The sequence below is a fragment of the Lagopus leucura genome, unplaced genomic scaffold (genome assembly GCF_019238085.1).
Source record: "Lagopus leucura isolate 7727_CA_CO unplaced genomic scaffold, USGS_WTPT01 Super-Scaffold_100001, whole genome shotgun sequence".
Classification (NCBI taxonomy): Eukaryota; Metazoa; Chordata; class Aves; order Galliformes; family Phasianidae; genus Lagopus; species Lagopus leucura.
This window is the reverse complement of record NW_024962262.1, coordinates 75,093,447-75,120,247: the sequence shown is the minus strand read 5'-3', so window position 1 is coordinate 75,120,247 and position 26,801 is coordinate 75,093,447. Positions and strand designations below refer to the sequence as shown.

The window sequence follows — 26,801 nt, the reverse complement described above, 5'->3', positions numbered from 1 at the left end:
TAGAAGTGTCATCCTTCTGACTTTCTGAGTCAGAGAAAGCAGCACAGAAATAAAAAAAAAAAAAAAAAAAAACCCTCCATGTTCATAATTTTCATATCTTGATGTTCTATTTCTGCTGGCAATACTGAATTTAGTCCCCCAGCTCCCCTCCCCTGACGCAGCTCCATGCCGTTCCCTCGGGCCCTGTCCCTGTGAGGAGCTGCAGCTGCCATCAGGCCTCCCCTCAGCTCCTCTGCTCTGGGCTGCAGACTCCGAAGGTCCTCAGCTGTTCCCTGCAGTGGACACAAGTGACACTGCACATCCTATGCCTAAAGCACCGCTATGGCAATTGGAAACAGCAGACACCCAGGAAGGCAGATCTGGCTCTAGCTCAGGTCCGAACCAGGTCCCTATTTCAAAATGCACCACAAAGGGAACTCACTGCAGTGTTCAGGTTGGGATAAAACTGAGGTGCTGGGATGCACAAAGCACAAGGTACTGCTTTGAGCAAAGGGGAACTTGGAACTCAAAAAGGAAGTCACTTAGTGAGCAAGGGTAAGGCTTCATAAGCAATTCTTCCAGCTTTGCCATGCCCTATTTGTTCTTCCCCTCGCACCCAAGTTATGCAGACACGGCTGTCAGACACTGAGATGAATGGAAATAACCAATTTTTCATTTAGGAGGGCTGCTCCAAAAGTACTGCCTCCTAGTCTATCATGTTGGCCCACAACATCAAAGGCAGATGATGGTGGTGATATGGCAGTAGAGGGTGAACCTTTCGGCCAATATCCCATTACATGTTGTTGCTGTGTGACAGATGGCAGCAGAGGGGCAGTCTGACACAATGGCGTCTGACATGGAAGTGCATACGAAGCAGAAGTGCGGAACTGAATTCCTCCATGTGGAAAAAACGGCACCCATGACAAACACGGCTCATGTTCGACTTTTGCCTTGAAAGGAATATGACTAACACAGTTCAACAGCAACTTCCTCAGAAGAAACAGAGGATTCTCCAGAAGAGAATTTGTAATTACATGGAAGAACTCTAAAACAAACTCTAAAACAAACTGCTAGGGATCTGTCTCTCAAATCTGGGTTTTAATTGAGATAAAACGTCACTCACAGACCCACAATTCAACAGGTAAATATAGGTATTTTCTTATTTAAAATAATCATGTTTAGCTTTGAAGTACTGAAACATAAGAGAAGGAAACATTTTCTACATCAGGATGGTCTGTCCAGGGAAGTTACATAGAGTTGATAACCTCCCCAAAGATCTGTAAAACTGCATTGCAGTTATCTCAGTCATAGTGACCAAAGAACTCACAGGAGCAACCAGAAAAACCTGCCTTTTCTGAAGAGCTGCAGAGCAAGCCCCACAAATCTCCCTGCCTTTTGCCAGAACTCTATTACTTTCCATTCCATTTCAACTAGATTGCTCAAGCATCAAAAAAATCTATGCTGAATGTTATTCAGTTCAATCATTCTTCTTCGAGAAAATTCAGATTCAACGAAATCTTCCCTGCTTCAGTTGCTTTCTACCCTCCTCAGTTCAGCTGCCTGCTGAAACACTTGCACCACGCTTTAGTTGCCTGCTTCGAATAAACAGGAACATTCACAGAAATGAGACATATGCTCAGAGATCCTGGAAACCAGAGACGTTGCAATTATAAAATACACCCAGTCTATGGTTCAAAGAGCCAGCAGAGGGAGTGACAACACAGCAAGAATATTAAAATTACAAATCTGCTGGTGATGAAGGAGGTTTGCTTACTGCAGCTAACATGGGAAGACTTCAAAATACAAAAACTAACATGCTAATAGCCACAACACTTATTTTAACAGCAGCTCAGGTAGACTTCTGAAGAGCCAGGAAGGAACAAGTCCTCTAAACACCGTTCTGACTGGGACAACTTCCATAGACTTTTGCTTCTAAGGTTTGAAAAAGCTGATCTTCTGACAACTGTTTTGCACGCCTCTGCTTGATTATATGCAAGTACTTCACTCACTGCTGAAGTAAATGCCTGTGAAATTGTTAAATTCTGAATGCTAACAGTGGTTGTTGAACATTTTACAAAAAATACAGAAGATACAAAATAAGTTGCTTTCTCAAGAAAATAACTCATAAGAAATTAAGGCTACTGTTCGTCTCAGCTTGTTCTGAAATCAAAACTACTTAGCCTAAGGGGAACTGTGGCAATACAAAGATATAATGAAAAACAATAGTAATTCTGACAGCATAATGCAAGTTTGTTTCATTTTTATGCCATTTGCTTCTGAGAATTAACTTTAGCCTCAAGTTCTCCTGCCTACTAAATGACACAATAATAGACTACTTAAAAATGCCTATCTAGAAGACTGATATACTCATTCAAAACAGGGACGTATTTATCTTTGTTTTTTTATCAGTTACATCCTGCACAATGATTTAGTTCTCAGTCACCCCTGCAGAGTCATCTCTCACACTAGAGCTCTCCAATGTTACAGAATCATGAAATCATACAACAACTAGGGTTGGAAGAGACCTCCCTCCTGCTTTTTAAGTTCCCTTCAAGTACTGAGAGGTCACAGTGAGGTCTCCCCGGAGCCTTCTCTTCTCCACACTGGACAAGCTCAGCTCCCTAAGCCATTCTTCACAAGAGAGGTGCTCCAGCCCTCTGATCGTCTCCGTGTCCTCCTCTACAAACATAGTAATACAGGGGCATACAAAGCCTAAAGCTCAGGAAGTCCACTCCACTTTTAAAAAACATATTTAATGGTGGGGAGAACACAAATATAGATAATACATCCCACTCCCTTCCCAAATTTGAAAGCCCCTCTAATAACAAAATATCTCCTTTATGCTTCACTGATTTGGAGGAGACGTGACACTGCATTTCCAGCTTCCAAACTCTCAATGTCTGGATTGAGTAGAGACAAACCACTTCTTATGAGAATGGGAGACAGCTCTCACCAATCACTGTAGGTAATAAGGAAAACATGTTGTGGGGCTCCAGGCAGAATCAGAGCTACTGCTCCTTCACTGGACCTATGCATGTTGCATTAGGAGAAAAGATTGACAGCCAGGAAAAATATTAATAGATGAATGGAAGAAAACCTGTGGCTCTGCAAGCCTGACACAATGTGAATTCCTCGGGGAAAGTATACATCATATTCAAGATGGTATTTTTGCAGCAATTAGAGGTGTAAAACCCAAGGTCGTTCAAAAAATAGCCCATTAAGACAACACAATGAAGTAACAGCTGCCAAAATGTTGATTTGCAGGCTCCAGTCTCAACCCCTGTACATACAAAGCCATTTTAGGTAATAAAGCATCCATAAGTCACATTGCATTTAAAAAACACACTGGCAGGCACTTCATCAAGGTCAAGGTTGAAACACATACAGGTTTTGCTCCTGGAAGGCACTACCAAAGTTTCCTTAAAAAAAGAATAAAATTGTAACACAATCTTTTCTATTGAAAACATACAATATGTCATGCCTCAAACAAAAGCTCTGCCCTTTGCTGACTTCACAGGATATGAAGAATTGCAACAGAGATGACAACAATGACAGGACATCAGCAATATCGGCCAACTAGACTGTGAGTTTGTGTGAAATGGATGGGGTCTACAGGTGATTTATACCTGCTAGCATGCTGGCCCAGTAATGCTTCACTCCCCTGCTGAAAGGGAGGTTATACTAGTTCAGGACTGAAGGAAAAATCTGCATGCTATAAATAAGCCTTAGAATAATGGAGCTGATTTGCCTAGCCAGCCAAACTGCCAGCAATCAACAAGGATACAAACAGGCCAGTGGGTATTTCACACTTGAATGCTTTCTGCAAGAAGCTGCAGAGCAGAGACCCAAAATTTAAGGTGCAGCTACAATCCCCCAAATCAAAGCATCTATCTCTTTTTTAAAATTTCAGATGAATCCAGTTTTAGTTTAAAAAAAAGGTTAGAAAAAAAAAACTAAAAAAGCACTGAGCCAGAAGAATAAAGGCTTCAGTGAAACACGGTGTTCTATTAAAACCTAAGTAGGGAGAAATTGATGGAGAAGATCAAAACACCTGCCTCCAAATCACAAAGCTGGATGCAGATCATTGCTTTCATTCCCACCCCAGGGTAAGTCATTCCAAATTAAAGCATTGGTGTTGTTTAGCTTTAAACACTGTCTTAATGTCGCTCTTCAGAGGCATATTTCATATAGCAATTAGAGCGCTTTCAGAAGCTGCCTTAAACACCGGCACATCTGCTGATGAACTATTTTGCTGCTTCTTTTGGTTAAACAATCATTTCTCCCGCTCTGAGGATGAATGAAGGCGACTGCCACCTTAACATATGCTGCATTTTGAAGGTAAGCAAATGTCAGGAGAGCTCTAGCTTCTTTGGTGCCTGCCACGTGAAAGAAAAACCAAAGGAACTGGCTGCAGCACACCAAAAGTAATCATAAAATCACAGAACATCCTGAGTTGGAAGGGATCCATAAGGATCATTGAGTCCAACTCCAGGCTCCACAAAGCACCAACCCAAAAATCAGACCATATGTCTGAGAGCACTGTCCATATGTATGCTCCTTGAACACCACCAGCTCAGTGCCATGACCACTGCCCTACGAAACCTGTTCCAGTGCCCGACGGCTGTACCAAGAGACACCCGAATGGAGAAGGAAGCCCTGAAGCTGTGCCTCAGCCTTGCAGAGATATTGAAGACAAAAGCATTTGGTGTACCAAGGAGTTTAAACACTCACTGCAGGACACGGGAAAGAAGAAGACCTTCCACACCACCAAGCTAAAGACAAAAGCCTGACTTGGGAAAAATTTAGAAAAGAGCACAGGGAGTACTCAAACTGAGTGCAGCACAAAGGAAGCGGTATCTACAGAGCAGCAGAGGCAGGTGGTCTGGTTTTGCTGAAACATGTTCATCAACCATGTCCTATGTCTTATTTCCATATGGTGCCCACAGCTTTATTACTGGGCAATATGAAACTGCCAGTTGGCAAATCACACACTGTCTGACTCTCAGCAAGAAAAAGGACCCCTCTGTGACCTAAATATTCAAAGAAATGACGCGGTGCACTGAGAGTGGCAGGGAAGCTGCTTTAAGAGATCAGCTACTGACACACTGTGTTACTAAGTGTTACTCCTCTGGTTTAGAAATCACCATGTTGCATAAATAAGATCCAGCTTCCAGTTCTTTGCACCCACGGCAGAACTCCAAGAGGTAAGTGCAGTCAGCATGGGTTTCACTGGAAAAGCACAGGCAAAGGCAGAGGGACGGGCCACAAAGATGTGGTGTAATGTAGGAAATGGGGACATCTGGTGGCCAGCTACTAACATTTGCAGCATGAGCTTAAGAGTTGATTTTTGAACATACAACCCTAACTTGATAAAGTTCAATGAAAGGAAGACAGTCCTTCTGAAATTGTTTAATTTTCACTGCCATGGGAGATTTATCCCACATCTTACACGAGGCTGATTTTATCCCTATTTTTAGAGGTATTCACAAAAAGCTGATGTTAAGTCTTCCTGTTTGTGCTATTCTACTTGCTATGAATATCACCCTCTAAAAAGTCACACTTGAGGTCTATTTTCACCATCCTCACTATGTGTTCCTGTTATCAGAACAAGGGCATTTTTGCTAGATCACTTTCAGTAAATAGTTTCAGCAGAACAGAGCAGCACCCAGAAATGATGAGCAGCAGGCTCTACCACCTGATACTTTGCAGGCAGAGATGAGTCAGCTTGGTCCTGGGTCCAAGCAACCAAGCTCTCACTGTGGCTTGTTAATTCCTGCTCAGCATCAAGCTAATGCACTCACACAGCTTCTGGGTCAGCTCAGGTTTGCACCCAGACCCACCAAAGAAATCCCTGTACTGGATGACTACAACTATCGGAGAGACACCTGGTGGGAGAAGGCTGAAGGAAGGCTGAAGGCTGACCTGAATCCCAATAAAATGCAGAAACAGCCCCTCCTGCTCCAAACGCCCAAAACAAAACCATTTCATACATGTCAGAACAATTATTTTGACATTTATGAAACCTGTACTCTGGGGCAAATACTAAATACTTTGACATATTCAGAAACCATTTACTTTTGACTGGATGCCAAAATTTGCCTCAGCTCTGAATAGACTTGGCTATCCAAAAACTACGTGGTTTTGGCCATTTCACACATTTTTCCTGATTTTTAAATTATTAAAAAAAAAAAAAAAAAACAAAAAAACACAACCCTTAAAGCACACAGGTATATATGATATCCTCTTTATCTTTTGAAATAGGGGGGACACTTAGAAAACATGCAAGTATGAGGAGACACAGTGTAAGAGCTTTCCTGCAATTCTCAGCACTGCTGTCTCAGACACACAGTGGCTATTAACTGCCCAAGGTGTGGGCCTGCTATCCCACAGGCACTTCTCTGTTTGTCCTCATCTAGTGTAGGAAGCCAAGCTACTAGCAAACAGTTTACATCCTCTAGAGGTTAACTGTCTGCCATTCAGTTCTCTGAGCATCTCAGTGATATGCAGATGTGCCCCTTCGCATCCCAGAGTGCTGTGGGACCAGGTAGGTATATTTGGCTCTAATGCCAAGCTCTACCTCGAGGGGTTTTGAACTGTCCCTGCTCATTATTCATGTGATTCATCAAATACATGGGGCTCATGGCTGATCCCAGAGAGGATTAATGCTTATTCTCTCTTCCTTCCCTGCTATGCATATACCTGAGGGCAAATCCAGAGGTAAAGATACCTCCTGTGCAGCCCAGAAGTAAGTGAGCAGTCAGGTAGGTGTGTGACATGCTGGATGCACAGGTAGATGATGGGACCCGCATGCAGGGATTACTTATTTCACAGTCTAACTGTGTACACAGTCATCCTTCATTGCTAATGCAGATTATACCTTATAGCTTCCAGATCTCATTTGTTATCTACCCAGTGCACTCAGACTATAATTCTTCTCACTTTCATCACAGAAGTTAACAGATAGCGATCAATGGGACTGCAACAGCATACTGGAAACACCAATCCTCCTCCTGGTAACTCCTACATTGAATCCAATACCTTGGTTGCTTCCAGAAAACACCAGTGTGCTGTCACTCAAGTCAGACGGGTTTTCCAAGCGACGTGGTGGTGGCTGCATTAATTTTTGCCCTTCCTCTATCTCAGGATAGGTACGCACAGTAAGACACAGGGAAGGCTGAATGAGGACGTCTTTCAGCAAAGCTGAGTCCAGATCTTCAGCAGCTTTCTTGTTAATCTCCACAATTTCATCACCAGCTTTCAGGCCTGAAACATAAAAAAGAACAGGTAAGACTTGCACAGTGACACTACTCACAGACATCAAGGAGCTCAGCTCAGTATTTATACAGTGCCAGACAGTAGACAGTGCTATGTCTAGACATTAAATAAACGTGTATGATTGCAAATCAGATTGAAATTGGATGGACTTTACACAGATCTGTTGTTAGGCTGGTATTCCAGCATCCATAAGCATGTAATGCCCATGAAGTTCCTCACAAGGTACCAAAAGGAACATATCCTGTCTTTCTTCACATTACTCTGCAAGGGGACAGCTGCTATGCATCAAGCCATTGTACTAAACATATTCCTCATACATAGGTGCATGCTTAAGGACAGAGGCAGACCTTGAGGCTCTGCACACAGGACAGAGGAAGGACTGGGCCAGGTGAAGCGATGTGAGTTAGGTCTGTCCCTCTGCTCAGGGGAACAGGGGTTCTCAAAGAGCAGCACAGCTAATCTCCCAGAACTGCTACCAGCTGTGCTGCTGGACAGAGTTGATTTTTCCTTTTAATTTTCTGTACAAGTGCATGCTTTCATACCAAGTGATCACCTACTGATGCACCTAAGAGGAAAGATAACATTTTGCACTCAACCTGTGTGGGATTTCAGACAGCATCCTCTCTGTCCCTATCTGAATAACATCTCAACATACAGATCTTCCACAAAGGCAAATTTTAGCATCTGGTAAGTTAGCCACATTCTTTTCAATTTAATTTCAGGAGCTATTAATAGCCCCAGCACCCAAGGGAAAAGGGGATCTGCAGAAGAAGCAGCTGACTCCCACTGGCTTCAGGGTGATGAAGAAATGTGACACACAACTTGCAGCCCTCTTGGGTCCAGCAGGAGGCTTGACCTTCCCCTTGGCCTGCCTGAAAATGACAACAGTGGGCTGGCCAAACAAATTCCAGCATCAGTCAGCTTTTAGGTCAGTCTTCAGGACTGCACTCATCACTGAGGGTGATGGCAGCAGTCCTCTACAGGCATTTGCCCGGAGAAGACAGAAAAGTGTATTCTGCCATGGCAACAAAAGGGACCATTGTGGCATCCCAGCCACCATTCTTGTACTTACATGGTGGAAAGCTGAAATTTACTGGGTCAAAAGAGCTGCTCCTTGCAGGTGACCTATGCTATCAGACCTGCCCTTGCAGATTCCATGTCCACCCTTAAGCCACAATGAGAGGTCCAACTCAACTCAAGAGACTGAACTGCAAGTTGCAACCATCCTCCTGGAAAGATTACCTGTCCTCATTGGAGAAAGAAACGTGGTGGAAGGGAGAAGGCTAAAGGGCTTCAGCCTTCTGTAGGAAAACTGAGATCCCTCTTAAATGCATGTAATTGTGCCCAGAAACTGCAGCACAGAACACAGTTTCAGAAAGAATAAGATGAAATAGATAAAATAGCTTCAAAGTAAATGGACCGTAAAATCGTATTTGAAATGAGGACAAAACAAAGCAAGTCAAGCATTTTGCATTATTTCATTTATTCTACTTAGTGATGCTATCTCATAATAGTAGTGCATTAATATGTCTGAAACCATAAACATCACATCTGGGGCTTCATTTACTCCTTGTAATTCTTGCTTTGAATCATTTGGGATGAAGGAAGACATGTAGCTCCGTACTATCAAGTATCTCAAATTCCAAAAATGGCCAGGTTCATGCATACCAACAGGAAAAATAATCATAAAAAGAATTAGGAGAAAATAAAATTTAAGAGTTTTCCATTTGGAAAAAAGATTGAAAAGGAAATACTGTAACTCTTCTCGTTAAATTTATTATAGGAAGTGCAGTCAAATACAAGCATAAATGTAGATAATGGGAGGAAGAGAGAGCTTTCCTCTCTGCTAACTATGCGTATCTTCTCATAATATCCTGCCAAATACTGTCAATGCAGAAGTGGCTTTTTATATCTATTATGAAAAGCAATGTATCACTGAAAGCATGTTTTAGCACTTCAGCCCTGCAGGAGGCAGTGTGTATCCATGCATACATTTAAATTGCCATTCAAACACTTCCTGAAGGCAAAACAAGAAAGCCCTGTTGCTGTACCCCCAGCCTCCTCCTCATTTTCTCTTTGTTCTCCACAGGAAGCCCACAGAGGTTTACCTCCCTAGTGCAGGCTGGCAGAGAACTGATCTCAAGCTCTTATTCAGGGCTTGGCGGAATCTCCATCCCATCCAACAGAGAATTACTACCCGCTGTGTGGGGCTGGGGTGGAGTGAAGAGGGACAGGACAGAGAAAAATGGCCTTCTCAAGCTTTACTGACATGCAGAAGCCTCCAGAACCCCCCAGGTGGTTTTCTTCAGGTGAAGTTAGAAGCTACAACTGAACAAAACTCCAGGCTCCCTGCAGCCAAAACCGCCCCCCCCCCAGTCACTCTCAGCGTCAGTCCTTTCCCTCTGCCACTTTTGCCACTTCCTTCACTGCAATGCAAGCCAAATACATTTGCTAGTGGGTCAGAAAACCAGTCAAATGCTTCTGCCTCAGCAGTTTTCTAGCAAGACAGTGAGCTGAAGCTCCAGTTTGGGAGAGAACAACTCCCATTGCTTTCAGCAACTGCAAGCAGCTGAGTAAGCTCTGAATTACCACAGAACCACTCTGCAAGAAAACTCTGAAGGTGTTTTCGAGGACTCGGGGTTCTAATGGGCTACGATGAGATGAGAATCTTCCTACCCTTCTTGTTCCCTGTATCACTCTTTAAAATTTGCCTGTCTCCCCAACAAACCCCTCCTGTGACTGTAGGAGCAGCACTGCCAGCACACTGGAGAAAGCAATGAACAGGAAAAAGCAGCAAGGGCATGGTGGTGTCAGGGTTGATTTCAGCTTGGGTAAGGTATGGCGGAACCATGGTCATGAGGCACTGGCATAGGCTGTCCAGAAAGGTGGTGGATGCCCTGACCCTGGAGACACTCAAGGTCAGGCTGGACAGGGCTGTGAGACTTGATGGAGCTGTAGGCATCCCTGTTCGTTGCCGGAGGATTGGATCAGATAGCCTTTAAAGGTCCCTTCCAATTCAGGCAATTCTATGGTTCCTACTCTGTGCTGGGATGAGCCTGACAGCATAGTTCTGTCTGGAGGTTTCCATTGCTTTTATGCTTTCTAAAGAAGCTGGGCACAAAAATACAGGCAACAGCTCCAGCCACAGGGGATAACAGGATAGCGTCTACCAAATCTGTTGATTTCGCAGTGACTGACTTCTGGCTCCTGGTCTTCTTTCCAGCTGCAAGGAACCCTCCTACATATATAGTAACTCAAAATTAAAAGAGGATGACTATACAGCACAGCTGATCCCAAAGGTAGAACAACCAAGCACCTGGTTCCTCAAGTTCTTGACAAAAGAGTATGATCTCTTCTGGACTGGGATCCTGAGTTTGGTGCGTTTATAGAATTCCCATCCCGACAATCTCAGGTCTACACCAGGACAAACAGCAAGACAAACAAACATGTAAATGTAAATTAAAAATGTCTTTTACCTTTCTTGAAAGCTAGGCCTGTCTCTTTGACACCATTCACATACAGACGACGAATCCCTTCTTCTTCCACAGAGGACAAAGAGAAACCTAAGGAGATACCCAGTCACATGGTTAGAAAGCACCAAGCAACTCCACTGTTTCCTCACAACAACATGCACTAAAGGGAAAGCAGTGCTATGCCTGTTCTTGACAAAGTAGTCACAAACTTTTCCCTTCTTCCTTTCCTTAAACCTTTACGAATGCTGAAAAGTTAAAAAGCATCTTTAAGAAAAAAACTGAATTTCTAAGTTTTTACATAAATCATTTACGGTTTTATTTAAGTATACCACAGCTGCAAAATGTTGGAACACACTTCAAATTCCCTTCTCAAAGGTCATTTGAAGAAGTTTGCTGTTTGCAGACAAAAGCTGTACAGTGCTGTGGCTTGTGAACCAAACCAACAAAAGCCAGGAAGCTGACAGTATGGCTGACACACCATTCCTTAACTCATACAGTGTACAACAATGTCTGCTACAGTCTACTTCTGCTTTTTGAAGTTAGAAACACTGCCTTTCCCTCTCCTCCATTCTTTTCCCAGTTTCTCCTGGCACGATCTGTGTAACTTGCCAAGTTTCAGCACACATTTTATAGCTGCCCTGGAGACCCACTGAACAACCTTATAATGGAAGTACTGACAAAGTCTTCATTTTAACAGTGCATTTGGTACTGTTACATTTGGTTTTGGTGATTTTCTTGCCATTTGTGTTTGATGTTGTGTAAGATAATAATGTGTAAAGTAAATACAGTGTGTTTAGTTAAACAGGTCTTGCTTATTTACTGTTGAGTTATCTAAAGCTGAACATTTGCCCTTCTGAAACTTCACTGCTCCCTAAATGGGTATAGGCAACCATTTGCTCTATCTTCTTCCAACTAGAAAAACATTTGCAGATCTCTAGGGGGGGGAGGTGCTTGTTTGACATGGAGCCACCAGCCAAGAGGAAGCAGATGTGCTGGGAGCCCATTCTGACTTTAGGACTCCCTTCAAGCTGATGGTTATGGACGAGAAGTCATTTTTTCTATATATCATTTAAAAAGAAAAGGAGGGGGAAGAATGTGTCAGCCTGGAAGCTACCAGCATATGGCCCTTCGTGGCTTACTGAGTTCCTCAGCCTGAATAAAACAAACTTTGCGAAGCTCACTCAATACGCTTGCTTTGGCAGAGAGAAACTCTTAACTAAACAAAAGAGCAGATGTAAAAAAAAATAGTAGCTATTAATTGTCATCACTGCAAAGCATACCTGGAAAACCTAAACCACAGGCACGGTGGTGCATACCCAAGACTGCTGTTTGAGTCAGCACAAATGATCAGCTATTAAAACAATCACCATTTTGCAACTGAAATGCTGCTTTGCTATACTGCCTTCACTCCAACTACCACACAGTTAAAACAAAGCTGAAATGCATCTCACATTCTTGTTGTAGCTAACTGGGAGATGATATCCAGCCTGTATCCAGCTCCCCTCTTTTCCATGAGAAAGCAGCTTCCCTGTCCAAACTGTCAGGGCTATGAGGTTATATAGTTGCATTTTAATTCAGCCAGGGCAATGATTACTGGCAGAATGTACGTAAGGAGCCATTATGTATACTGTCATCAGTTTTCAGAGATAAGAGATGGGCAACCAGCAGCCTCAGAATGACCATCTCACAAGTCTACTTAACCCCTCCGCAGACAGGGTGTGTGACCATACTCCAGGTATGGATAAACAGAGCTCTACTGCCACAGCAGCAGCAGATCCAGTAGCTGGATTTGGTAAACAATTTGGAGGAGCACTCCTGTTCCTCTGCAGTGCTGCTGCCAGTGCTTTCGCAGCCAGGCAGAAAAGCAGAGCAGGGAACATACACATATATGTTTGTGTATGTATGTATGTCTAGTTTGTATACAGACGTGGTACAAATGTGCAGCTTTTGTCTGGATTGACTTTCCAGGTGCTCCACACAAACACGTGTACTAGCACTGCAGGAGGCAGGAGTGGGTGGAAGTGACAGTGATTGCATAAGCTGGCATCACTGCCAAAAAGATTATTATCAAACTGTGCATGGGCCCTGAAACACAGGTGTTAAGAGATGAGCGCTGACCCCGACAGAGCCTTTTCTTCACTGAAAAGTTTTGATGACAGGAGAACAAAAGTCAGCACTGAATAGCACACACAGTCACGCCAAAACAACACAATACCAGAACAAACCTGCTTCCACAGAAAAAAACCATCCCCTGGGATGGACAGTAGCTAAAAAAGGATCAGTGTAGGGATGCTCCTGATGCACACATACGCTGGAAGCAGTGGGCTTTTAGTGGGAACGCTCCCTGATTTCTGCCCACACAGCCTTGTATGAAGAGGCTGGTACTAGTGAAAGAGGCAAGTATGGATATGCCAAGGCAGCACAGCAACAGCAACCAGTTGGCAGATGTCATGAAGGCAATGGCCAGATACTTCAGAAATGTCTTTTATTACAAACACATAAGTAATCAGGAACACTCCAAAATGCCCCCCAGATGAGTCTTCCCTGAAATGCTGTGCTCCGTCCTCTTGGTGTCACTTCAACTCAAGTTTGCTCAGACACGGGAGCAAAGCTGCTCCAAGAGCCTGCTAATGTCTGCAGAAGCAGCTCTGCCACCTTGCTGGCACCAGGATCTCTCACCTGGCTGTAAACAGCTTGTAAAGCCAGCATACAGCTGTTCACTTATTATTTTACCTTTCTGCTAGGCTAGTGAGCTGGATTGGCCAGTCTAATTGCACCCTTTGCGAAAGCATTTCATCTCCCCACCTTTGATGCTATGTCTGTTAAGTGGAGATAACAGCTTTAAGTCTGCATTGTCAGGATTAAGTAACAGCTGCTTGTGAAGTATCTTGAAGATTGAAGGTGATTTACAAACATTACTGTTGATATAGCTGGAATACTAGGAACAGCAACAGGTAATGTCACTATTTTCATAATCTCATTTATTTTCTTCTCATTTTCATGAATTCTGGAGGAATCAAAGCACAGGGGATTTGGACACTTGTTCTAAAAATTTGCAAGAAGTATGAGAAGGGTTGAACAAAGCTGCACAGAAAAAAAAAAAAAAAACAATCAAGAGAATGAGAAATCCCTCAGCACCATAGATGTTCAGCTGCGGTTCAGCACTTGGTGAACAGGGGCTGAGCTTCTTGCATTGCCTGGCTGCCTAAGAGCCAGCATGAGATGTAAGCCTTCTCATAGAAAGACCTAAGCAGAGATGATTGGAGACATTACAGACATGTTATTGATGTAGGCTTCTTTCAAAACAAAAGCATTAGAAAGAAATCTTAAGCAATCCTGTTAAAAAGAATCTATGCTGCAACTATAAAGCTCTGATCTTTGTATTGCCATAGCTCATGAAAGTGCTTTTAATTTACTTTCTGATATGTAGAAGTGTGTATAGGCAACACTAATTCCATACAGAGACTAAAAGGACTAAAAACTCCCATGTACTTAACAATACAGCACTGGAAAGGATTGCAGAATGAATTACAGCCTACCCCAGCACCAAGACAGGACCAACACAGCTATTTTATCCTCCTCTGCTCCCCTGCATGCAAGTATTTCGGTACACACTTGTCACTGAGTGACCATATAGCAGTGTTTCTGAGACACATGCAGACTACAGAAATCCTGCAACCATCTAAAGTCAATGCAAGTTTGCCATTTTCTTTCAATGAAAGCAAAGTCAGCTTTCTTTGGGGGTGCACTGAGCATTTGCTCTTTGCAGGGTCAGAGCTGCTGACCAGATACATCCCGTGTCTCATGCAGCCGATTCCCTTTCACAGGACATGACAGTGCGTTTCATTGTCTTTCCTGTCTATCACAGAAAACAGAAAGGGAAAAGGGAAAAAAGAAATGGGAAATGCCACAATACCCCTAGTTCTTGCAGTGCTTTCAGCCACAGTGTAATTATTTAACCTAGGGCCATTGCTGTGCTAGTTCATATTTCTTTCTCAAGCCGTCAGCATTCAAACCACAGTCAGCACCATTGCTTTGTAGCAGAGCTCAATATTCAGAAGGCCGGCAGTTGCATAATAAGCAGTTCAGGGATTTGGAATTATTCTAGTCATTAACACACAATATTTAGACAAACAGTAAAAAGATGCAGATTGACTTCCTGCAGGGTAGGTTGCTCAAATAATGTTTAAAAACACTACCAAACTGTAATTGCTAGACCAAAGGGCAAACTTGCCAGCCTGGAGGTCTGCAACTTCAAATACTGAAGAGATAATATGACTGCTCCCACATAAAGATTGGGAATTTTGCTGAAATTACACAGGGAGGACTTCCTCCACTTCCATCCAGATCTATACAAAAGGTTGGATTCCAGCTCCAGAAGTTCACAGATGCTCTTGGAGAACCTGGTGTGCACCAGCGCCAGGCTCTCCCAGCCTGGGAACACCGGGGCAAGATGAGAACCCACCTTGTAGAACTACAGCAGCCAGGGAAAGGGGCCAAGGAGTCTCTCCTACGCCAGCTGCCCAGCCACAGAGCTGGAGGGGCCTCCCACCCACAGCTCCTGGCTCTGTCCCTTCATAGCCAGGGGCTCTGGGAGAGGCAGGGCTGAGGAGGGGGAGAGCCCACTGTCAGTCTGTTGGTAGCCCTTTCTCAAACCCCAGCTCCATGACAGGGTCCCTGTGAACACCGCAATGCAGGCATCCTTGTAAATGTGACAATCAGCAAAGAATGCTGCTTCCCGCCAGCGCTCAGTCTCACAACATCCATATGTGGTGCTTTGAGAAACCACAAAAACAAGAAAACATTCGTTCCAAATGCCACCGTAGCTCTCATCAAAGAGCTCCATATCCTACGGCTTGAGCACCAGCAAAGAAACGTGTTCCGTGTGCCACACATAAAACAACACTGCTTTAGGGCAGGGGAGTGAGCTTTCTGTAGATGGCACAGGAATCAGATGTGCTCTCCTTATTTTGCTCAACTGGCCTCTCAGGTGTGTCAATCAATGGCAAGCACACACTAGAACTGACTCGGCAGGAAGATAAAAACAAAAGGAAACAAAACTTACCGTAAATATCAGAGGACGTATCAGACTTCTCTATCTGAATATGCTGCGTAATTTTCTGACAGATCTCTATTTCTTTGTAGAGCTGAGCAGAAAAAAGATACACAGAAATCAGTTACTGTGGGAGAACACATTAACTGTAGTCATATTGACCAGTCTTATTTTCAGGAGGAGGGAGAAACAGACTGTGGTCATTACTTATCAGGCAGATTTTTTCCCACGTGTACAAACCATTAGTTTCGTTGCTATGCTTGACTGTTAGAAACTAAAGAGGAGTAAGTAGTACTTTGCTACTGCCAATACATTTATTTCACTCCATCAATACAATTTTGAGTGCACGAGAAAAAGAACTTCCATTCCTCCTTCTGTACTTAATGGGAAGATATCCTTTAATGTTAAGCATGTATATTATTTACATTAAGACACTGCAGGACTTCAATTATTTTATAGCACTAAAATTCTAAGTAGGAATTTTCCTTCTTAAAAACATTTCTCAATTGTTAGAAGATGATTGGATTTTAAATGCAGTTCCTTTCTCACCTTTCACACGTTAATGTTTATTTCTATCCAAGCCTTTGAAATCATCATTAACATCCTTCCTGGGAGAGCAGCACCAATTCACACCTCTGGGCAGCATCCAAGCACGCTGTGTGTGAGTCACTCTGCCTTTCAGGAGCTGAGCAGCCCCCCAGCTGCAGCCCTGTACTCTGCTTACACTGCCAGCAACAGGAATTATGCTTTTAAATCTTTTGCTTCGTGCTACTTACTCTTGTATCCCAGCCCTGCCGCTCAGCTCCTAACAAATGAGGTGGTACTGGGGCCTGTCACAACAACCTAAGCAGGGAAATTCCATTTTTCCAGATAGTCTCTGAACTCAAATCTCTGGGAGTAAGCCCTAACATTCCCAAAGCCATACTGACAGCTGTGGTCTCAGCACAAGTTTGAAGCTGTTTTTTCCATAGCACACATAGTTCAGTAACAAGCCCTCCTTCCACCTTTGGAAAAACCACCTTTGGAAAAATATCGGAGCCACAGCAGAAAGAGCTCACAGGCAAATATTAATTCTGTCAATGCGGTTAAGACTGTAAAAAACCAACCACAATAATTAAGTGACGTTTTGAAATTAAGTGACATGAGTGTTTGGACTGAAGCATTTAATCCATTCCCTTAAAAAAGTAAAGTAAGTCATTAGGAAAGGTTTCTCTCCTGCTTCTACCAACACTTACTCATCTGTTTAATGCAAATATTAGGCATAATGGAACAGCTGAATACCCATTTAAGTGGTTGTTACAGCAAGATAAATGTAAAATTCAATGAGGATGCCATGCTAGCAGTACTTTTAAAATGCAGTTTTCAAAGATAGGAACATATTATTCAACACTTGAAAATGAGTCAAATGACATTCACAAAATCTCAACCAGATTTTAGTAAACATTTTAAAAAGAGGAGAAGGCAAAAAACAAGTGAAAAATGTATTGTTTTCAGAACAAAAATCGATTGAACTCTTCAGCCATCCCAAGGAGAATTTAGCATTCAAGGGCAGTGCTGCCCCCTCCATCCACTTCAATCTCTTTGCTGCCCCTGGTGCTTCCCATGGCAGCCTGGGGATATTCATCATTACCTTCATTTCCTCAAGCCCTTCACCTGCTTGCATTTTTTCCTCTAACACTTTGGTCCTCTCACAGCATCCTTTCCCAATGCCACCAGCCTCACCCCATCCTGCCATCATCCACCCCATCCATTTAAGAGGGGCCTCCAGCCTCCTCCCATCTGAAAGCGCCGTCAATATCCTACCCAGTGTAAGAAGTCTGGCACATCAAGCTCCAGCCCAAACATTCCAACACTTCATTTACAACAGAAGGTGCTTAAACTGCCTGGTGTAGCACCTAATGCTAAATAGCTGTCCCCTAGCCCTTAGTAACTCTTATAACACACAATAAATGAAGTGCACGAATTTTTGAAAGGCTGTGTTGGAAAACAAAGTATCACCATGAATGTTTTGGAAAGGAATGGAATATGGTTGCTTAATCTCAGCTTCTTACTTAAATCATTTGTTATATTCTTCAAGAAAAAGGATTATCATCCTAAGAAATTACCTTTCCCACAGTAATGTATTTTAAAAGCATTTTAGTGGAGGGAAGATAGCTCTGGCAAGATGACATCAGCACTCGCCTGTTATAAACACTGTTTGGGCGACCACAGAAATAGAGCCATTACTTTTATCACAGTGCAAGAGAATCATCTCATTTAACACCTGAATAAAAGTAACTCATATTTTCTCATGAAACCACGCACAAGTGCACAGACCTTTAACAATACTACATTAGGTACGATCCTATCTATACTGTAATCCTTCAGCACACTCATAGTGCAAATGACCATAGAGTGTAATTTCAGCTTTCCTCAGAATAAACAATAACTGATGACTCTGTCAACCCTATATCCCCTTAACATAAAAAAGTCAAAGCCAAAATCTGTCTCCTCTGAGTCTTAATCTTTCACAGCTACATTTCACTTCCTGCTTTTAGTACTTTCTCTGTTGTTTTTTTTTAACTGTGATAATGGCAAACCGCAGAAGTTCTTTAGTAAATGAATAAAAGCATTCATAACCAGCAAAGTTTTACTTTTTATAAATAAAACAGCCACCAATAAAAAGGACTTTGAAAAGCTTTACAGCATGCATGCGTAAAATCACAGAGCCAAAGCATGACACTAATTCTGTTTGGTCTGTTTTTTTAATCTCTGATTTCAGAATTCCTTTGAAGTCTGCTTTTGAGATTCATGATACGAAGACTTCCAAATGAAGCAATTAGGAATGTATATTCTCACACAGCTTTTTAACCTCAACATTTACCTTCCCATACAAAAATATGAAAACCACCAAAGACCAAAGCAACAAAAACAACTTGCACCCTCACTCTCTCTCTTAAAAAAATCAAAGTCATCTGAACAAGAAGCACTGAGGTTTTAACAGGACGTCTTTAAAACAAACAAGGAAAATACAAACGAGAGGAAAAAGCAGCCTTGAGAGAAATTAAGGTTAAATGTGCATTGCCGAGACCTTCACCCCATTACCAGTAGCTGTTCCTTCTCTCTTCCACACAGACCCACAAGTGCATAAAAGTACGCAGAACACAACTCTTTCCTCAAGATGAAATGTTTGGAGGGATTACCTTACTGCAGAGCAATTGCAATGGCCTGCACAGCTCCATAATTGCAAGTTAAAAAGCATAACTGCATATTACAAATACCAAATGAACACTAATTAACAGTGTCCTACACAGTGTCATCTAATTTTGTTTAGGAGGTAGCATTACCAGTTCGTAGATATCCTCCTCTTGCTTTGGTACATAAAACTGCATCTGGTTTTCAATCAGGAATTTAAGACGCAGGTAGTGAGCAGAGTGATCCAGCTGGTGTGTCTGCAAGAAATGGAGAAGAGGCTTTGTAAGACAAGAGCAATGGCTCACATTATCTCTCATCAGAAAATCGCATGACATTCACAGAGAGAAAAAAGTTCCTCCAGCATCATCTGTCATAAGAGACCCATGTTCTCCTAATTTGAACAAGAATCTGAACCTTCCCCTCTTCTCCAGAAGTGAGAGTTTAAGGGCAGTGCTATTACTCTGACCAGCCTCTTCAATTCTGTTTATTTTGCAGTTCTGCTCCATTCTGTTCTATTGCAGAAATAAGCAAAAACTATTAAAGCAAGGACATGGAGCATACCCACGTATAGAAAGTGCATTTAAAACTGCAGGAAGGAAAACAAATGTTCTGCTAACAGAAAAATGTGACAGGAAAGTCTTTGCTTTGGATTTTTTTGGTTGGTTAATTGGTTTGTTTTTTAGCATCTTCATAATTTAGCAAGTACGTATGGTGTATAAATATATATATGCATGCATCCTCTGAATTCAAAATAGGTTGGCTTAAAAAGGGTGAAAGAAGCTGAGAGTTCTATACTGGACTACATCCTAGTGGAAACAGGTCACACCGTTTTAATGAGTTAGTCATAATTAGCTGAGGATATAGCATTTGGTCTGGGAGATGTTAATGACCTTTTCTCAGCACGATTAATAAGTTCAATTTAAGCAGAGGTTAATGCAGTGTGTAATCAAAACACATTTGGAATGATGATAAACACAAAGAACGTCATTCAGAAGTTGCTTTCAAAGTTCATGAACTGTTGACTAAAGCTAGTGAAAAACCCAGAAGTGATTCAGAAATACAGGAGGTAAATTCACCTCGCTCACTTTAGACATCCCATTATTATAAGCTTTTATAAGTCTACCTTTTCATCTTTTATCAGCAAATTACCAAAATTTCCCGGTTGCACAAAAAATAGTGGCTCATCTGAAAATTTATGGAACAATGTCATTATTTCCTACTGGTTGTGTGTCAGACTGCTGTTTTTTAAAGGCTCACTTATCCACCTCAAGCCAAGATAATGATATACTGAGATTCAGCTGACTGATGACACAGTACAGATTGTGAGTAATGTACACCAAGTGACCTGTGGAGAAGATTGTGCCTTGATCTAGCAAACCCTTCCGCAAGTATTCAGAGAACAGGGAATGTTTTTAAAGGTCTGGATTAGTCAATGAAACAAAATAGCAACCAGTGCAAAAATAAAAGACAGATCTATTGCTGTATTGATGCGTTCAGATATGTCCAATTCAAAAAACACGTTGTCCTTACATGAAACATCTGAAATGGAGTCAACTCTGTTGCAAATACCCCCTTAATTAAACAAGCAACTTGAAATCAATCAGAAGACAAAATAAAACAACAGAATAAAGGAGAGCCTTACACTCTTTCTTCTTTTTTGATACACATCTTACAACCTTTGCTCATTGTTTACTAACCATTTTTCCTAGGTTTTTTTTCCTAGTTTTCCTCCTCTATGCACATCCATACAAACACCTCAGAAACTCAAGGGAAGCAGAATTGGTTGTAGCTGTTCAGAAATGACACATAGGAGTGCCAGATTAGTGTCTGGCCAGATTAGCGTGCTACCCCTAGACACAAAATGAAGAGCACCATGCACACAAATTAAACAAAAACAAGAGGAGACATAAAAACGCAGATAGCACAAATGAAAAGTGGAGCAAAAAGCCTGTGATAAGGCTCTCTGAAAGCCTGTGAAAAGCTTGAGCCATTTAAAGTGGTTAATGGGGAAAAAGTGCTACATGGAAAAACCATACTAGCAGAAAAACTAACTATAATCATAGAATCATTAAGGTTGGAAAAGTCCACTAAAATCACCTTGTCCAACCATCTAACAGGGCAACTTGAGAGTCTGCTCCTGCACTGAACTGCATCTTCTGTGGTCTCCTGTGCATAAGATCTCATATGTCTTCTCCATTTCATACAGCTTCAGGTATGGCCAAGTGAGAGTCACCCAGCAAATGCTAGGTTGGTCAGATTGAGGCTGTATAATTACATGTGATTTAATAAAGCCCAGGGTTTGGCAAGAGCCCCCTACGCAGTGCTGTGTATTTTTGCTACTTCCACCTCCAACCACCTGCTCATTGCAGCAGACATCCAAAGAGACACTCCTTGGTGTCTGATGAGCTCGTCAGAAGGCTGGCAGGAATTACAATCTGCTGCAGAGGGACGAACCCAGCCCGGGGCTTCGAGGCGCTTTGGAGCGGAAAGGCCACAGGCTGCACTCACATCTTCCTGCCTCACACTGCTCCTCAACCCCCTCACCTGACACCATCTAAACAGAGGAGCCTTTCCTACAAGCGGGTGGCTTGATCTTCTATTCCCAGCGGTCCATAAAAGGGCTGCTGCTGGCTTTGTTACAGGAGCAGCAAGAGTTGATGGTGCCTCTGGACTCACACCCATTGGTCTCTGAAGGGAGATTTGCTTGCGAGAAGATTATGCAGGCCATTTGAGAGAGCAGGAGGAAGCCAACACAAGATGACAAATGCCACACTGAGGCTCTGAGCCATTCCAGAGAAAGGCACTGCCCAAAGAGGTCACTGGATAAAACATAAGGCATTCAATTCATCCAAGAAGCACCATCAGCTGTGGTGGATGCCATTCATCCACTGCAGTGCAATCCCCCCCGGCGTCAGGAAATGCAAGTCATCACCATTAAGGCTGTGGTGGTGCAGCACATGAGCCATAACATTTAGTTAATTAAAATACATATACTGCAGCAATGCCTTGTACGCATCAGAATTTTACATTAGTTAAACTCTTTGAGATAGAGGCACAATTGCCTACTGAAGCGAAAGGAAAGATCGTCTTGAAGTGGAAACAGGCAGTCTGCCCTGAAAGCCATGCTCTAAAACCATGTTTTTTCTGTTGCTGGCCTAGCTGTGCATCCATATGTGGGGAGGTGGGAGCAGAAACAGTGCAGCTTTAGTATGACTAATATCCTTTCAAGACCACCCAAAACACCTTTACCAGAGCAAATAAGCATCTTGGTTTATTTATTTCTCTCCTAATAACTCTGGCTATATCTGGACTAAACTAAGCAGCTAATCCAATTTAAAGCCCAACCTGACCAGGTTAACTGACGTGCTCTTGAAGAAGAACTTACAGTCTAGGGTGGGAACCAATTCAAAAAGCTCTGAGGGGTGCAGTTGGGTCAGCACCCAACCCGAACTATTCATCCATTTTGGCACCCCTCTACTGAAAGAATGGACAGCACTTCCAGGGGACCACTCAGCCTGAGAGGAGACATGTTCTTCCCCTCCATGTCTTCTGCCTTAGCGAAGGACCAGGACATCCAAGAAAGGTTGTATTTTTTCAGCTTGGTGTGAGAGACTGAATTAGGACTGAAGTTACAGCATCATGGAAACACGCTGGTGAGGCCACCGTATTACTCTAGCTTCACACTTGTGTGGCCCAAGTCTTTCTGGATGGAAAACACCAGCTAAAAATGAAAGCAAGCCTACAGAGCAACAGACTTAAGTCAATTCTCAGAGAATTGGAGAATAGATCTAAAGACCTAAGGAAAATATGCTTCTTGTCCCTTTCAAAAGCATAAATGGTGAGAAAATAGAAGGTTTTTTGCATCTCATCTCACTTTTTATGTACTTCAGTCAAAAGGCTAAATGCCATGTAGTCTTCTATGCTCAGTTTTGGTGTTATTCTCTCCATACTGCTTCTGCCTACATCCATATGTACCATGTGCATTTCTACTCAATTTTAAGACATATCATTACGCAAATTTTAGTAATACATATATATACACGTTCACACCAATAGCTATTATCCATATGAAGCAATTTAATCATGTACACTGACTTTTCCTGCCTTCCAAGCAATGCTATTAGTTAAATCTTAGGAGAAATCTTTGAGAAACCACTTTAAAATGTGCTTTAGACTCAACTCCCACCAATCTTGAATCATAAAAGTGTCAGCAGCATCCAAAACCTAACTCGCTGTATAATAACAAGCAGCAATGATAGTATAAGAACACATTTTCTACAATGACTTGAGTGCACTTAATGTTCGCTGATAGAATAATCAAGCTCAGTTTAATAGCACAGATAGACTTATCTGCATCTACAAACATGAAGAGGCTTATATGAAATGTAGATCTTGAAATGTTTACTATACCAGAACTTGACTGGTTCTCAGATGGCAGATGGCAAACTGATGTGAAATGATGTGGATCAGATATTAAAAGGGAAAAAATGAGCTGAATGCAAGAGACAGAAGAAAGAGATTGATTATTAAACATGATAGAAAAGAAGGCATCCATCAGTGTTTTCCAGGCTGAAAACTCTGACAGAAAGGAAAGAAACAGATAAGAAGCAGTTCTTCAAGAAAACAAACACTCACCCACCTCCCCATTTCCTTATACAGCACCACCCACTAGAATAAAAAACACAGTGAGAAACCACATCCTCAGCAGGACAACTCTGAAACCAATGGAGCTACACCAGTTTACTCCAGCTAAGAATGTGGTCCACTGAGTTAATCACTCTTACCGAAAGGAAAATAAAAGTCCGAAAAATAAATCATTACTAATAATGTGTCATCCAGCTTCCCTGTCATGTCCCTCCCCAAAAATGTCAATTTTTCCCAAATACAATGAGGAGCTTTCACAAGCTGTAGCCACCTTTAACAGTGCACCTGGCAGAGGGATGAGCACACTGTATCATCATTCCAAACAAACGCCTTTCTCTCACCATTCTTCTCTTTGGAAGCACATACAACGTGTTCTGAAAGTCCCCAAAGTTAAGCTCCTGATAGCAATAAATGTTTTCTTTTGCTGCTGTTGTTGTACAAAAGAGGACTCATTTTTCAAAGCAGCACGTGACATGAGTTGGGTCTAGATTGCAGTCAGCTGGTTAGTGGAAAACATACATTATGCGGATGCCAGAACTGAAAGCTTGTATTTAATTTGTCAAAGCTTTTAACTTCTCTGCTGAGATGCAACTGTTTTTAATGCCCAAATGGCTCTGATATTTCATCTGGCAAAGAAATCCAGGTGGTTTTTGAGCAGATGAAAGCTTTCCTCTCCCTTCCCTCCCACCACCTACGTGAGGCAAGTTTGTCTCTGCAATGCAGGCAGCAAACACTGGTTCCTACTCCTGGCACTGCTGTTTGCTCTCCCACGCCAGTCAGAAGGGAGTAAGAGGCAGGGGGAAGGAAGGAGGAACAGCACCTGGAAACAGGGCAACCAGACATGTGAGAATGGGTGGGATCTTCCATCTGGCAATGGAGGGAACAGGTGATGGGAAAGCTTGGAGACTGGATGCAGAGAAAGGAAGCAGGCTGGAGAACAAGGGCAGGAGAGAGAGAAGGATCCCGCAAACAGCTTGGCCTCCAGTGGAGGGATAGCAGGTAGGTGGGCAGGTGAGAGGCATGAGAGGGTGTGAAGGCACTTCAGAGACTCATGCACAGGGGCAAGAGTGTAAAAGGCAAAAATCAACCCACCTTCTCATGACAAGTTTAATTCCAACTGTAGGAACTTTTCTTACAGTTTCATTAGCATGATTTTCCTGCACAATTCAGTGTAATTCACATTTTTCATCTAACTTACAGCTGATCACTCAAACACAGTGCCGCCTGAGCACTGGCATAGGAAAAAAACACTACGAGGTTCATCTGAAAAGGCTGAAATGAAAGGGCTCATAGCTGCAGACATTTGCCCTGCTCCAGGGCACACTGGCAGCCTTTACCTTGCAAATCATCTCCAGCACATCTCGAGAGGTGTCCCCGGGGCGGATGACTGTCAGAGCGGGCTGGTTGTTCGGCAGGCAGAACCAAGACGGCGTAAAGTACTCATGAACCCAAATATCACAGTCAGGATTGTGCTGATGGACGCTGCTCAGTGCCACTTCTTTTTCCCTCTAAGCAGACAAAATCCATTATGACTAGAGGAGCCCAATAAGATCTTCTTCACAGTGTAAAAAACATTACATACTGTACAAAAAAAACCTCTTATAGTAAAGACATTTTATTCATAAACATAGGCTGAGGGCTTGCCTGGACTGGAAAACTTTGCCGTTCTACCTGAGCAATGTAAAGTGTGCCTCTCCAAGCCACCCACACAGCTAAACTGGTGCAATGTGTGTATCCTGGGATTTCAGCCTATGGCTATTGAGAATGCTAGGAATGCAACAAAAAAAATGAGAGTGATAAAAAAGAGTTCTAAAATTAAAACTTGAATGCACTTCATCTCCCAATCCAAAAATAAACCAATCCAAGGCCAATAAAACTGAAATGTTACATCCAGAAATGCCAAAGTAGCAAATCTTAGCACTTATTTTGAATTTCCTGTCTATTGTACATCCAAGTTAGACTATAAGCTATAAATCTCCATGAAGTGATGGGGCTGCAAAATTCCCATTTGCTTCAAGTGGGCTCACGCAGCTAAATACATATTCACTACATGAAGAATGTGCCCCTTAGCACTGTCTTAATGCTGCTTTATAGCTGGCTTTCTCTGGGGAAAAAGAAAGCAGTTGTAATTGTCTCTGCAAATGCAAAAGCTTGCAGAAGCACGTGAAAACAAAACAGAGAAACACTGCGCTTCATAGCTGCAGTAGCCCTAAATTATGAAAACCCCATATGGCCAACACCACAAGGAGCCATTTCCCAGACCCAGCAGTGACTGCTCCTCCTGCGGACAGGCACCTCCCTGGTGTGCAGTGCTGATACCCTTCTGGGCCTGGCGCCTCCTCTGAGCTCAGGATGCCATGCACTGCAAACAGTTTTGATGACAAGCAATCAGTTCAGACCGACTGTGGAGCAGCCACCAGCCCATGCTGTAGCACACAGAGGCTGCTCTCTGCTCCTATCCCAGGGGCTTTGTGTCTCCTTGCATCCCAAAGCCAATGCTGCATTTAAGCTGTGAATGGGAAGGAGGCAGCTGGAGAGCTGGTGTTTTTTACCTTGCCGTCCGGGACTGTATCGTCAAAGATTCCTTCGAGAGATTTCTTTACCGAATCGACTCCTTCACCAAACACCTGAGGAGCAGAGCAACTCTGTTTTAAAACAAACACAAATGTACATCTGCTCCCTGTGCAGGACAAACTAGGGCCTGACAAGATTGATCTGCTGCAAAAGTTGGCAATGAACAGTGTTATCTAATACTCAACATAGAAATCAAACTGAAAAATAAAAACATTCATCTCAAAAACATAGAAAATGAAAATATCAGCTTGTTAGAAAGGATGGGGAGCAGCGGACAAGCTGGTGACTGGACACCACGCTGAAAGATCAGATGTCAGCTCTATTTAGTGCTCTGTCACTAGCTTACACTGCAGAGCTAGACACCTTTTACCTCCTTTTGTGCTCAGTTGGGTGGCTGCATCACACTGTACTAGACAGGCGCCAGACAAAACACACCTGCAAAAAACAGTCTGCCCTGTGCACAGCTCTTACCTGACAACCGTGGAGGGGAAAAACAAGGTTGTTACTGCAACTGAAACTTAAGCTTAAAACTGGAAATCTAAAGTTTTATAGCTCTGCATCACCACAGGTTTATGATCGAGTTGCTGGGTTTGACTGTTAAGTATACTGCGCCTAAAATGAAGCTGGAC

General features: G+C 42.7%; 1 protein-coding gene across 1 annotated transcript in view; it reads right to left on the bottom strand.

Annotated features, from left to right (window-relative positions):
- Positions 1-26,801, bottom strand: part of TIAM1 (TIAM Rac1 associated GEF 1) — an 85,051-nt gene that overhangs the window by 26,106 nt on the left and 32,144 nt on the right. Inside the window, exons 8-13 of the mRNA XM_042867828.1 lie at positions 26,151-26,225; positions 24,936-25,106; positions 19,107-19,211; positions 15,793-15,874; positions 10,731-10,817; positions 7,018-7,242 (exon numbers count right to left, since the gene is read on the bottom strand). Coding sequence (XP_042723762.1) covers positions 7,018-7,242; positions 10,731-10,817; positions 15,793-15,874; positions 19,107-19,211; positions 24,936-25,106; positions 26,151-26,225 — 745 coding nt within the window. The remainder of the gene's footprint in view (positions 1-7,017; positions 7,243-10,730; positions 10,818-15,792; positions 15,875-19,106; positions 19,212-24,935; positions 25,107-26,150; positions 26,226-26,801) is intronic.